General features: G+C 49.5%; 2 protein-coding genes across 2 annotated transcripts in view; one reads left to right on the top strand and one right to left on the bottom strand.

The window, feature by feature from the left end:
• LOC126037420 (deleted in malignant brain tumors 1 protein-like) overlaps nt 1-15146 on the top strand; it is a 127533-nt gene that overhangs the window by 29086 nt on the left and 83301 nt on the right. The window lies entirely within an intron of this gene.
• LOC126037443 (sulfotransferase 2B1-like) lies at nt 6019-11445 on the bottom strand. The gene is given in 8 exon segments (XM_049797760.1): nt 6019-6734; nt 7136-7316; nt 7402-7496; nt 8027-8153; nt 8549-8757; nt 9055-9195; nt 9552-9672; nt 11423-11445. Coding segments are annotated over 7 exon segments (885 nt in total). The 5' UTR covers nt 9568-9672; nt 11423-11445; the 3' UTR covers nt 6019-6618.

Consider the following 15146-nt stretch of genomic DNA (forward strand, 5'->3'; position numbering starts at 1 on the left):
GCATCAGTGCCCAGGCTTAGCTGGGAAAATGGGTATGATCCCATGCTGGTAATGCAGCATGAGTAGACGTAAGAAACCTTTTCCCACTGCTGAAAGCAGCGTCTTCAAACAGGGAAAGTTTTTTGGTTGCAAGCTTTGTGTGTGTTCACAATCCAGTTGTTTATTTTGGTTGGTGTGAGACCTCCTCCCGGTCTTAACAAAGCCAGATGTGCAAGTGGCAGGATGCTCTGTCCCTGGATGGCACAGCCAGGCTCCCAGGTCCCCTACAAGGCTGAACCACGCAATAGTCACACTGCTGAGCAGGGATATGATGCTGCTGCTATCGTGGGTGGGATCTACCTCGTGCCAACTTCTCTATCTGGAAAATGCATTTAGATACCTTGTATGCTCAGCAGAGATCATCAGGCACTCCTAGGCAGCAGTTGCAGTCAGGTGTCAGATTCAGACACCCGCACTGGAGATGTCTAAGGGGGAAGATTCCCCAGGGCTGGCTGAGGAGGTGGACATCCTGAAGGGTAGGTGATGTGATGCTGGGAGAATTGCACTGCACCCTCCACCACTCAGCAAAATCCTTGACCCCCTCTTTGCATTTGCACTAGCTATCTGGGCAAGCTTGGCCCACAGGACCATTGCTCAGCATCGTCTCTAGGGAGCTCAGAGGCAGGTGCAAAATAGCTCAGCTGAACATACAGAAAATACGCTTCACCGCTGAAGACATGCAGGAATATCTTTCATGCCAGGGACTCTCCATTGGACAGATAAGTGTTTGTGCAGCTCTGAGGTGCTCCTCTGCTTAGACTGTACAACCCAGGGAGTGCTTACAACACCTCCTTTGTCTTCTCCATGCCAAGGAAGAGTGTGAAGATACCCTCTGGAGATGACAGACGAGAGAACGTCCCTGGCAGAAATGGAGGGTAGGAGTGGGTGACCACTCACAGGGAAGATGAAGGAGGGTAGAGGTAGCAAGTCTTTTCCTTGCAACAGCCGCTCCAGCAGATGAAAGGTGAAGGTGATAGGCCAGAAAAGCAGTCCTGAATAAATACAAATCTCAGGCTACCAAGGACCATGGCCTTCTCAAAGACATGCATCAGTACAAGTTTAAGTCAGGTCCATATGTAATTCAGTATCAAAGCTGTGTGTGGTGGAGAAGAGCATTGCATCCAGCTGAGAGCAGATGTATCATAGAATCATAGAATACTTTGGGTTGGAAGGGATCTTTCAAGGTCAGCTAGTCCAAGTCCCCTGCAATAAGTAGGGACATCTTCAACGAGATCAGGTTGCTCAGAGCCCCATCCAACCTTGAATGTTTCCAGGGATGGGGCATCTACCACCTCTCTGGGCAACCTGTTCCGGTGTTTCACCACCTTCCATCATAAGTAAGTTCTTCCTTACATCTAGCCTGAATCTGCCCTCTTTTAGTTTAAAACCATTACCCCTTGTCCTATCACAACAAGCCCTACTAAAAAGTTTGTCCCCATCTTTCTCATAAGCTCCCTTTAGGTATTGAAAGGCTGTAAGAAGGTCTCCCCCGAGCCTTCTCTTCTCCAGGCTGAACAACCCCAGCCTTTCTTCAGAGGAGAGAACACAGATGAGCTCTGTATCTTAGCATTTGAAGACTGTTCTCATCTGTTTGCTTAGTTTTGCTCATTGAGGACATTTTCAATCTCTCCATCTCTGTCCTGTTTTCTATGCTTAGATAGCTGCTACTGCCTCCCTTCTGGACAGTCTCCAGCAGTTGGCCAACACCCTTCTTGAAAGCTGATGCACACACCCAGCCACTGACGAGCACCAGAGACTTCAGCTCTGCTGGGAAAGGACAACAGTCACACAGACATCTCGTGTGTGGGAGGACCCACTGTTCCAGAAGCCTCAGGTGAGGTTTGCTTTTGTCGCAATACCCATAGGTTGTTGAGCCATAGCCTGTTGTGCTTTGACACTGATCCTTAGGTTCTTCCCACTTGCAGGGAGTCTGGCCAGTGATTCCTGGTTTGTATGTGTACTGTCGATTGCTCACTTGATAGTTAACCCCAACAAACCTGTGTTTGTTGATGACACTTGGCATGTTATCTTCTAGGTGGCTACAAATAGAAGTATTGGCTTTGTGCTCAGTGTTTTTCCAGGAACTGGATTTAGACTGAATCCTCTAAAATTCACCAGAGTTCCTTCCTCCCCCCTTCCTTCTTCCCTCCCTCGTTCCCTCTCCCTTCCTCACGTCCTTCCTCTTTTCCTTCCTTCCCTCCTTTATTCTTCTCTTCCTCTCTTTCTGTCTTCCTCTTTCATTCATTTATTTGTTCATTCATTTCTCTTAAGACCCAAGTGGATCGAAATGTAATTTTAACTACGTAGGGAGGCTTGGACCAACTGACTGTGCATGAGGATCCTTGCGTGGAGTGGTGTCCATTGCACTGTATGACAAGTCTTGACATCTGCTGTGGCTTTCCTGAAATGTTCTGCAGTTTCCCAGCATCTTTTACTTGGAGTACCCAAAAATTCAAACAGAAATTCCTCTTTTCTCCCTGCTGACCTGTTGAAAACACAGTCCTACCCAGCCCTGACACCTCTCCTCAGGACAGTCTGAAGATAACCTAAATTTCCCGATTTTTCTTCAGCCATACACTGGTCCTGTGCATGCAAACCAGGGAACACAGTGACTTTGGCTGCTTTAGCATCATTGCTGTCAGTCAGTTCTCAACATGGAGCAGCAGAGACCTGCTGTTTATTTAACCAGGCACTCAATCTCTTCCAAGGCAAGCAGTGACCATGCTGTCATTATCACATTCTCGGGCAGCCTGGGATCAAGATTTAATATCACTGGCATTCGTAGGGTAAAAACTCAACCATTTGTTGAGTTTCACCATCAGACCTGCTGTTTTGATCAAGCTTTAATATCACCGGCATTCTTAGGGTGAACACTCAACCATTTATCCCTTCATCGTCAGACCTGCTATGCTGAAGGTGGCTCAGTGGACCACTCCATGCAGCCAAGGCATGGACCAGCTCACATCCACACCGCTGAGAGTTAGTGCCACACGAAGCAGACTAGCTATGCTCATTCTGCACAGTGCTTGGTTTGGATGGGCTCTTTGTTCCACACCTGAGGATATATTTGCATTGTTTCTCAGCTCAAAATGATTGAGGTAGTAGGATTTATTTTTTTTTTTTTTAAGCCTGCCAGAGAGTTGTTTTCTGTAGAATGAAGACGAGATGTGTTGGGTACGCGGAGGAGCGGCAGGGAAGTGTGTGCATGGGGAGGGCAAAGCTGGCTACAAAGAGCTGGAGCAGAGAGAGGCAAAAGCAGTCTGATACATCTCTACACTGGGGTGGGCTCTGGTGTGAACTGCCCCTCAACTGGACTCTGGCTTTCCCTGGGGAAAATATGTGCTTTGGTCTAGAAGAGAGGGTGGGATGGGATTAGCACGTGTGCCGTGTAAACACAGAGGGAACAGGCAAGAAACGAGTTCACAAAGAGATACCGTGTTTGGGACCTGATGCCTATGCCCTGTGGCAAGGTAAAATTTAAAGCTGCAGCTGGTTGATCTGAGGTGAGAAGGTATAAGTGTGTAAAGATGAGAAGGATGCTCTCCATGTATCTGAGGAGACACATCCGAAGAGAACTGAAGGGTGCTCTGGTTGCATTCTCCTTCTGGAAGCCATGAAAACACATTCCCTGAGGACAGCGACTACTTTCTATGGCTTAACAAGGGCTCTGCTTATTAAGAGTGAGCTAGGAGGAGGAAGGGTAATCAGGAACTGAACTCTTTTTTTGCTAGGACAGCTGTACTTGTATTTTCTTTGGGCTTGTCTCCTGCTGTAAAGTAGTTTGAGTAACTCTGGATGTACAAGGCACATTGTTTCCCAAAGCCAGCAAAACCCTTCAGTGGTCTCATCTTTGATGGAACATCTTTGCATGCACCATAGCACATCCTACCTGGCCTCTATCTGATACCCTGATGTCTATAAAGGCAAGGTGGGTGGGATATGTGCACTGACTGGTGCTGGAGTCACTCTGTAGCATCCAAGACATCTTCATCAGGTTATAAATATGGCACAAGAATAAACAGAGAATAGAAATTTTATGTAGCGGAAGACTGCCTATATTTAGACAAATGAGCCCTTTCCTGGGTGTCTGCAGTGTCAACACCTACATCCAATTAGTAGAAATTCAGGGTTCCTCTTATAATTACTGATGATTTAGTTGATACACATAGTTCAAAGTAGTATTTGGCCTCTGCAAGACATTGAACACGGCCCAGCCCTTTGTCAAAAAGTGCTGTGCCAGGGTCCTTGGGGACCTGACAGCTCTCCATGTCCATTCCCACATCCCACTCTCCTTTTACGTTGGCTTTTTCCCCTCCCCATACTTAGGATTGGGGCAGAGGGGGCTGTTGCACCAAGGCTCCACAGTATTGGCTCTTACAAAGCCTTGCTGAGGCATTGACCCAAACCTCAGCTTTTAGTGGGATGACATGGACAAAAATTTTGTGCTGGGTGTAGATTGAGACACATATAGCTTGAAGGCAAACATTTCAATAAGGGACCCAGACATCCAGAGCATAACACACGAATGGGGTCATTTGACTGTACTTTATATAAGAGGAAACAATTTTGACTGTGGTTTTGGGGGGCACCTTCCAATGCTGTGTCACAAACTCTTTCTCTTTATTTCTCAACTCGTGACCTGGTGGTCCTTGGGCACAATGTGTTGGCCATGAGTGGGTGTGCAATAAAGGTAGCCTGGCCTTCACTGCCAACAGGGCTAGAACGCTTTCTCTAAGTCAGGTCATCTTCTGGCTGGGATGTTGCTCAAGACCTCAACACAGACGTGCCAAGCATGGCACTGCTCCCTGTCCCTGGGACAACCTTCCCTCTCTGGACAGTGTCTTGCCAAGCCTGGAGCCATCCAGGTGTCTCTGGCTGCCTCTATCAGGAAATAAGGCTGTCATTAATTACAAGCAGTACTTTGGCAGCTGAAGGAGCTGGTCTTCCCTGAGAGCTCTGTGGAGCACAAACCACAGAGCCATCTCTTGGCCAAGATTCACAAAGGTCCATCCCCTTCTTGATTCCCCAAAGTCCCGCTGTGGGCATAATCATCTAAATCTTGTAGAAGGCTGATTATCTGGGATGCTTTTGGCTGTGGTCCCCATGGAGTTCCCACCCTGCACTACGCCTCTTTCAGCACAAGGACAAGGCTATGCTTCTAAATCCCACCACATCTTGCACAAGTGGCCTTGCTTCACTGAAACCCATCACCTGGTTTAGGTTTAGGCTTTATCAGGCTGGATCAAGAGAATTACAATGGCAACGCTGTCTTGGCTGCACACCCTTTCCTAAACTCTTGTACAGCACCCCGGCCCTAAAGTTGACCGTGCATGTCTGTCTTGGACATGTCCTATGCTGGGTGATGAGTTGATTGAAAGCAGCCCTGCAGAGAAGGACTTGGGGGTGTTGGTTGATGAGAAGCCCAACATGATCTGGCAATGTACGTTTGCAGCCCAGAAAGCCAACCATATCCTGGGCTGCATCAAAAGAAGCGTGACCAGCAGGTCAAGGGAGGTGATTCTGCCCCTCTACTCCACTCTTGTGAGACTCCACCTGGAGTACAGCATCCAGCTCTGGGGCCCACAACATAAGAAGGACATGGACCTGTTGCAGTGAGTTCAGAGGAGGGCCACAAAGAGGATCAGAGGGCTGGAGCATCTCTCCTGTGGGGAAAGGCTGAGAGAGTTGGGGTTGTTCAGCCTGGAGAAGGCTCTGGGGATACCTTATAGCAGGCTTCCAGTACCTAAAGGGGGCCTGCAAGAAAGCCAGAGAGGGACTTTTTACAAGGGCATGTAGCGATAGGGCAAGGGGTAATGGCTTTAAACTGAAAGAGGGTAGATTTAGATTAGATGTAAGGAAGTTCTTTACTGTGAGGTTCATGAGGCACTGGTGCAGGTTGCCCAGAGAGGTTGTGGCTGCCCCATCCCTGGCAGTGTTCAAGGCCAGGTTGGATGGGGCTTGGAGCAACCTCGTCTAGTGGAAGGTGTCCCTGCCCATGGCAGGGGGGTTGGAACTAGATGATCTTTAAGGTCCCTTCCAACCCAAACCATTCCATGATTCTATGATTCTATGATTTGAAGAGTTCCCATTCTTGGCTTGGAAAGTGGAGGGGATATTTTGCCATCCTGCTGTTCAACCCACCCCATGCAAAGGGTTTACCCTGCTGCTCTCCTGTTTGATAAGCAGCTCCAAGAGAACATTTCAGATGACTGCAGCTCCCAATCAAGATGCCCTGGCCAGTGGATGTGACAGGCAGGACAAGTTTCATCTGTGTGCTACTCTCCTCTGCCTGCAGAAGAGGAATGTGTTGCAGGGCAGGGAGGTGGGTCCTACCCTGGGAGACCCTAGAGCCTGCTTCAGGGGATAAAGGGTTGAGGGATGGGACAGAGAGGACAGGCACAACCCATGAGAAAAAGCTCTCCCAAGGAGAAAGGGAGCCGATTAATGGTGTGCATGCTGAGGTTCAGTACCATTTGCAGCCCTGAATACAACGCCCTCTGTCCAACAGCAGCCAGTTACCCCAGTGGTTGGTGGCTAGTTTATACCCAGTGCTTAGCTGGCTTCAGATAGGGACAAATCCTAATGCCTGTCCCAAGGAAAGGTCACGTTCAGGCCTTGCATCCTGTCCTGGTAGATCCTGTTGAAGGTCTCGCTCTGCGCCACTGTGAAGTGGTTCTTCCAGTCCCCGCAGATGCCTGAGGAAGAAGCGTGTGTGGCTCAGAGTCCACCATAGCACACAGCCCCCTCTCTGCTCTTTAGGCACAAGAGGCTCAGCTCTTGGGTCCAGCTACCACCCCAAGGGGGTTGTCCAAAATGAGAGACCATCCCCATCCCTGGGAACATTCAAGGTCAGGTTGGATGGGGCTCTAAGCAACCTGATCTAGTTGAAGATGTCCCTACTCAGGAGACTAGATGACTTCTAAAGGTCCCTTCCAACCCAAACCATTCTATGATTCTCTCCTATGATTCTGTGATTATATAGACCCAAATGGACTGTGATACAGCTCTCCAAGACAGCTCTGGCTGTCCTCATGGGGGAGGACACCTGACAGGAGGCTCTCCCCGAGGTGTTGTGATGCGGCTCCTCTGTGCTCACCCTTCCTCAGGAACTGGCCCTTCGTCTGGTCCATGATGTCTGCAGGAAGCAGGATGGAGCTGCACATTGGGTTCTCCTGCATGGCCGTGAAGGAGGCATTTTGCACCACTGAGGAGACGGCATCATCATCCAAATCCTGGCCCAGGAACTGGCAGAGACATCTCACGCTGCTGTGCAGGTCCTGGAGGGACAGACAGAGCCTGTTAGCACTGAGTGGCTTGTGACACCAGCATGTTTGGAGCTGGAGGGTCTGCCTAGGTGTCTACCTGCTTTAGCTCTTCATAGGTGATGAAGAAAAAATTCTCTGCATCCTTCATCTCCATCCAGCCTCAGACGTGTTCGAACCAGGAGCCATGGGGCACTGATGGGAGGCAAAAGGCAGTAAGGCAGGGCAGAGGATGTGCAAGACTGAGGAGGGTTCACACAAGGTTGGGAGCAGGGCAGCCACGATGCAGGACAGAGCAATGGTTTCCAGGGAGCAGGTGGGACTGGGAGGTTCAGCTGCAATTACAGCTGAGCAATGGGTTCTTCTCCAGCCATGTCCATGATGGGAAGAGGCTGAGGCTAGAGGTATGCAAGGCTCATGGGTAAGGTCCTGCCAGGGCTTTACAGGGTTTCTTGGCCAAGACTTCCTGAAGACATCTGAACTCTGCAGGAAAAGGCAGGGAAGTCTACTTTCCGTCTGCTTTAAAGAACAACAGGGCTTTGTGGACCTGTGTGTCTCTCCAGAAGTGCTTTGCTTTCCTCCTGAGCCATTGAGGTCTCTCCTGTGGGAAGCCTGGCTTCACAGCCATCATCAGTGGACAAAAACAAAAGACTCTTGAGCCAGAGGCGATGCAAGACACCACCCACCCAACCCTGTGCACTGAGTAAGCCTGCAACCACACTCACGCTCTCCATTCAGAAAGTCCCTCAGGAACTGCTCAAAGGACGTGGGATCCTCATAGCTGTTGCACATCTTGGAGAAGTAGTAGTAGGAGACGACAACATCTCGAGGATTCCATACGGTGTAAATAACCTGGGGTAGAGGGCGTACAGGAGTGATATACTCCCGGTAGGGGAAGGGGAGTTGCAGGCACTGGCACTGGGGTAGATCTGAAAATGGAGGGGTCTGCCCACACAAGGACCAACCTTGGGCTAGACTCCATCATGCAGACCTTGGGTGGAGGTCTCCATGAACACACAAGTCCCCTAGAGCCATTGTGACTCTCTAAAGCATCCAAGAGGGGCAGGATGTGAGATGGGGCTCTGCATATTTCCATCTGGAAGGCATGGAGGACACTCGCCACTCTCCTAGGCCAATGCCAAGGTCCTTGCCCAATGCCCCCTCACTCCAAGGTTCCCCAGATCCCAGGCAATGGTCTTCCCCACTCCCCTGTCCCCCTTGAAGCTCTGCATGGGTGCTTGTCCCACCTTGGCGCTGGAATGGGAGAAGGACTTGGGGAAGATGTGCCTGGGGAGATGGCAGGTCAGCAGGCGAGGTGGTGGGTAGCTGAGGGCTGACTCCAGACCCAGACGGGTTGAAAACCAGGGCATGTGGTCAGAATTGAGGACCGCTCGGCTCCAGCTGGGGCAGCCGTGGCTGCGAATGAGGCTCAGGATCTCAGTCATCCACACGGTGCCTGTCAGGGAAAACAGAGATGCAGGGCAGGGGACCTTGCCTGGGGGGTGAGGATGGAAGGACCTCACTGTGTCATAGCTCCATGGTCAGCAGCACCCTCAGCACTGAGTCTGTGTCCTTCCAAGAGACAGTGCTGCCCTGCCCTTGCACAACCACTGTGGTAACCCCCCCCAAAACATTCCTGTTCCCCACCACAAGAGAAGATTCACAAGACCAACACCTGAAGATGTTTCCAAAGCCCTCACCCCTCTCCTGCCCCTCTCCACCCTTGGCCAACCCCTCTGTCCACCCCTCGTACCTGACTTGGGGTAGGTGACATTGAAGACGTCATCGTCACGCACCAGGAAGTCATTGTGGGTGAAACTCAAGCTGTGCTTGGAGTTGTAGGCAGGGGGGAACTTAATGCCTTCATACGTCACATACTGGACCGGCATCGCACCTGGGTGGGGATGGGGATGAGATGCCGCAGCTATGTGTCACCATTATTGGTAGGGAGAGAGACAGGGTAAGGGTGCTGACTTCCAAGCCAAGAAACCTCTTCCCCGCCATAGCAGGTCCCAAACAGGAGCCCAGCCATCCCATATCCCCAACATCTGGGGATACTGGGGATATGGGATGTGTATTATGGGATAACCCACCTGGATACTCGCTGGTCCTTCCTCATGGGGACCGTACCTCAACAGCAAATTGTGTGGATGGGGGACAGCTGGCTCGCAGGGCATTTAAGGAGCTCTAGGGCTAAATTCCTGCTGATGGACCAACCTCCCATCTCCCCTTGCTGCCCCATGTGTTTACCTGCCCTCACAGCCATTGTTGCAGGATCTTTGGCCAGCCAGAGGGAGAGGAGGTAGAACTTCCCTGTCTGGTACCCAAAACCCAGCTTTGCTCTGCTCCAGGTCCTTGGAGGTGCCAGGAACTGGAGGGAGAATAAAAAGGGGAGGGAAAAGTTTTCTGGACCAATGATTAACAACATCCAAAGTCCAGCGGGCATCCCTTTCCCAAGGCGGGGTGGGTGGGCTGGGATGCAGGGAGTAGACCAGTGGAGGTCCTTTTGGGAGCAGGGTGGGGTGGGAAGCTGGTGTCCTGTGTCCTCTGACCTGAACCGCAAGAATCCCACTTTTCTCCCGTGCCGCTTTGAATTCCCACCTAACCCTCTCCCTTTTACTCAAAATACACTATTAAACAATTTCCCTGAACTGAAGATCCTTTGCCAGTAAATTTCCCAGTAAATCCTGGAAAATTTAACAAATCCATTAAAAAAATTATGAAAATGGCTTATTAAAAAAAAAAAAAAAGCCTTTTTAGGAAAGACAGAGATGCTACTACAGCAATAAGGGATGGGGCAGATCTTCTCCATTAAAAACCTTCAAGGTTGCACTAGAGGATGAAGAAGAGGAGAAGTTCTTCCTCCAGTGAGGCACTATATGTTCTGCTGTAGATCCAAGGACAGGGATGTTTAATCCTGTTAATTAGAAGCAACCAACGCTTCTTGTAAAAAAGGCAGCCATGCAGTCATCTGCGAAATTAAAAGTATTTTCTAAATGTTCCCGCAGGAGTGCAGGAAGTATTCCGCTTTCTTGCAAAAGGCCTGCTCTTTTGAAAATTTTATGTAACGCGATGTGCTGATAAAAGTAGACCAAAAAATAAGTCCATGGGGTATGTGCAAAGTGTTTGAGAAGTAAATATTGGCTTTGGGTGCATAGGGCAGTTGGTTTTTTAAGAAGACCAACTAAAGCAGCAATCTCCCTTTGGATCCTGCTTTGTTTTCAAAGCAAACAGGGAGAAAATGGGATTAAGAAATGTTTAAACACTTCAAAGAGGAATGTTAACCCACCCGCCCCCGGGTAGGAAGTTAACACTGGAAGCAGGAAATTAAATTAACCCATCACCTCCCCTGCTTCAAGTTAAGAAATAAGCTAAGCAAACCTAAAAACTACAGACAAAACTTCAAAGTATTACCAAATATGTTTTTTTTATTTGCAATCCGAGCAGGTGTCTACATTTTTCAGAAGAGACCTAAAAGAAATCTACCTGGTGTTTTATAATCAACAGTTAATAAATAACTGCAGGCTTGCCTACCTCCAAAAAGTAAGTATACTAGCCTAAATAATTATTAAAAATTAGATAACAAATACATTTGTAAACACCTTGGTATGGATGAATTGGTAGTTAAAAAATGGCATCATCTGTATTTTAGAAATACATATTTCATCATATTTAAAAGGCATTAAAACATTATAAGCAGTGTTTGGTTAGTTAGGATATAGAGAAACCTCAAAATGAATATATTACGTTTTAGATACTTTTAAGGTTTCTTATTAAAAAAACCCCATCCATGCTACTGGGGAAAAAAGAAAAAGAAAAAAAAAGGAAAAAAAGAAAACATAAGGAAAAAAAAAAAGAAAAGATTTTAAACTGCAGCCAGAGCATTTAAGTTAAACTTTAAGGAAGAGCCTGTAATTATAAAGATTGTCAAGTATTAAAAATATTAACATGCAACAATTCCAAATCAAACTTGTCATGCCAGAATTAATAGCAAGTAAACAATACTTAAAAGCTAAGAATGAGTGAATGCACGCTGGCCTTTTAAAACACAGCAGTGAGGTATGAATAGAATAAATTAATTTCTTCACCACTAAGATTTTAGAAAGAAACCCCAAACTTACCCAAACCGGAATCCACAGCAATTTAGAATGAATTACAATTAGTTAATTACTTACAGTTATCACTTTAAAATGAATTAAAGTAGTAATAGAGGAGTGAAGTCTCATTAAAGAAAACCCATTTGTGCTGAAGTGGAACAGAAATCAAACTCATCACGCTTTCCAGGAGCCCAGGCAATTCCCCTGCTGTTGCATCTCCAACAGGATATTGGCCCCATTTGGGTGGGAAATTAGAAATAAATAAATAAAGCAGCAAAAATATCAGTGTCCGTTTTGGAACAGTGTTTTTTCAGATCTGGATGGGATGCACTGGTTAGACACTGTGTAGGCATGGCCAAAGGTGGTTTGTCTTGGGATCAGTCAAGCTCTGGTTCTTCTCTGGAGGTACCTGGTGGTGCTCATAGATGACGCTGAGCACCAAGACATCCAGATGGGATTATGAGGAGCATCAGGTCCCTTGGGGGTGTGATTCCTGTCCTTCCCCATTGAACATAAAAGGAATGTGGCAACTTTGAGGTGCCTAAAAGGGGCAGCCCTCGAGGCTGGTTGGCATGATGGTCCTTCATTGGGATGTGTCTCAAAGAGGACCGCGTCACCATGGCATCGTGCCTCTAACCTCTACCAGTTGCCCCAAACCAAGTCCTTCCCGGGTTCCCAAGGAGGCAGCAGATGAAGGTCCAAGCAACCCGGGGAGACGTGGAGACATTGCTCATCTGGGTTGATGGCACAGAGCACCTCCAAGGACCTCCTCCACCTCCTCTGACAGTGGTTATTTGCAACCTTGCTTTGGGGTTTTTTTTCTATTTTGATTTTCTTTTTTGAAATATGGTGTGGCTTTTCAACCAGCTCCTGTGTTTCTTTTATTTCCCTGCTTGGTGCAGTTTGTATTTCCTTGTTTGCTTTGCCTCTTGGCAAACTCAGGTCAAAGAACCGCATCATCCGTGGGTCCTTTGAATTACTCAGAGCCCTTTGAAACCAAGGACAAGTATTTGAGCTCTTTGAAAATGTTTGCCTAAAGGCTGATGGTGGTTGTCTGTGTTATTGGGTTATCTTGAGTCCTCTTGTATTGTGTGGCTTTGGCATGTGGACATAGGGTTGGGTGGGAGGAACATCTCAGAGCTTCCCCATAGCGAATCCCAAAGGACCACTTTGGTTAGCAGGGTGGTGACCCAACAACATGAACCCTTTGAGTCCCGCAGCTGGATGCAGCAGGGTTATGCGTTTCCCTTTAACGATGAGGGTGGTGAAACACTGGAACAGGTTGCCCAGAGAGGTGGTAGATCCCCCATCCCTGGAAACATTCCAGGTCAGGTTGGATGGGGCTCTGAGCAACCCAATCCTGCCATGCACAGTCATATCCCTACATGCACACACACATGCTCCAGGCATGTCCCTGCATTGTACACACGTGTCACCATGCCCACACCCGTGCTCCAGGCATGTCCCTGTATTGCACATGCATGTCCCCATGCACACACATGTGATCCAGGCACATCCCCGCATTGCACATGTGTGTTTCCATACACACACACGTGTTCCAGGCACATCACCATACTGCACGTGTGTCCCCATGCAAACGCTTGTGCCCCAGGCAGGTCACCACGTCACACAAGTGTGTCCCCATGCACACAAATGTGCTCCACACACCTCTCTTCATTGCACACGCATATCCACATGCACACACATGTGCTCCAGGCATGTCCCTGCATTGCACAGGCATGTCCTGATGCTCAAACACATGCTCCAGGCACGTCATCGCACTGCACATGTGTGTCCCTATGCACACGCAAATGGTCCAGGCACCGCCCTAAATAGCACATGGGAGTTGCCAGGCACACACGTGTGCTCCAGGCATGTTGCTGCATTGCACACGCATGTCCCCATGCACACACATGTGCTCCAAGCATGTCCCCACATTGCATATGTGTGTCCTCCCCCCACACACATGCTGCAAGCATGTCCCCTCGTTGCACAGACATGTCCACACACACACATGCTCCAGGCGTGTCCCCTCACTGCAAATGCGTGTTTCCATGCACACACATGTGCTCTAGGCACGTCGCCACATTGCGCACATGTCCTCATGCACACACACACATGCTCCAGGCACCTTCCCGCACTGCACAAACGTGTCCCCAAGCACACACACAAGCTCCGCGCACATCACTACATTGCACACGCCTGTCCCCATGCACACACACATGCTCCAGGCACATCCCACAACATGCTTGTCCCCATGCACACACACGTGCTCCAACCAAGTTGCTGCATTGCACATGCATCTCCCTATCCGTACACACGTGCTCTAAGCACCTCCATGCATTGCACACGTGTGTCCCTATGCAAACAGAAGTGCTCCAGGCATGTCCCCTCATTGCACAAACGTGTCTGCATGCACACACACGCTCCAGATATGTCCCTCCATTGCAGATGTGTGTCCCCACGCACATGCACATGCTGCAGGCACCTGCTGCATTGCACACACATGTCCCCATGCACACACAAACATTCCAGGCATATCCCTGCATTATATACGCATATCCCCATGCACACACAAGTGCTCCAGGCATGTCCCCTAATTACACATACGTGTCCCAAAGCACACAAGTGTGCTTCAGGCATGCCACCGCATTGCACACACAAGTCCCCATGCACACATACATGCTCCAGCCATGGCCCTGCATTGCACACGCGTGTCACAATGGACACACACGTGTTCCTGCCAGGTCCCTACATTGCACACACATGTCCCCATGCACACAAATGCTCCAGTCACCTCCCTGCATAGCATACGCGAGTCGCCATGCACACACACGTGCTCCAAGCATGAACCCTCATTGCACACGATGTACGCATGCACACACATGCTCCAGGAAACTTCCCACATTGCACAGGCGTGTCCCCATACCTAAACACATGCTCCAGCCAGATCCCGGCATTACACACGCGTGTCCCCATGCACACACACGTGCTCCTGCCATGTCCACGCATTACACACACGTGTCCCTATACCCAAACACGTGCTCCAGCCATGTCCCCGCTTACACACGCGTGTGCCCATACCCACACACGTGCTCCAGCCATGTCCCCGCTTACACACACGTGTCCCCATACTCACACACGTGCTCCAGCCATGTCCCTGCATTACACACGTGTTTCCCCATGCACACACATGCTCCAGCCATGTCCCCGCATTACACACGCATGTCCCCATACTCACACACGTGCTCCAGCCATGTCCCCGCATTACAGACGCGTGTCCCCATACCCACACACGTGCTCCAGCCATGTCCCCGCTTACACACGCATGTCCCCATACTCACACACGTGCTCCAGACACGTCCCCGCATTACACACGTGTGTCCCCATACACACACATGTGATCCAGCCATGTCCCCGCATTACACACGCGTGTCCGCATACCCACACACGTGCTCCAGCCATGTCCCCACTTACACACGCATGTCCCCATACTCACAGACGTGCTCCAGCCATGTCCCCACATTACACACGTGTGTCCCCATGCACACACACATGCTCCAGCCATGTCCCTGCATTACACACGCATGTCCCCAAACTCACACACGTGCTCCAGCCATGTCCCTGCATTACACACGCGTGTCCCCATACCCACACACGTGCTCCAGCCATGTCCCCGCATTACAGATGCGTGTCCCCATACACACACACGTGCTCCAGCCATGTCCCCGCATTACACACGCGTGTC

Source organism: Accipiter gentilis, unplaced genomic scaffold (assembly GCF_929443795.1).
Source record: "Accipiter gentilis unplaced genomic scaffold, bAccGen1.1, whole genome shotgun sequence".
NCBI classification, from domain to species: Eukaryota; Metazoa; Chordata; class Aves; order Accipitriformes; family Accipitridae; genus Astur; species Astur gentilis.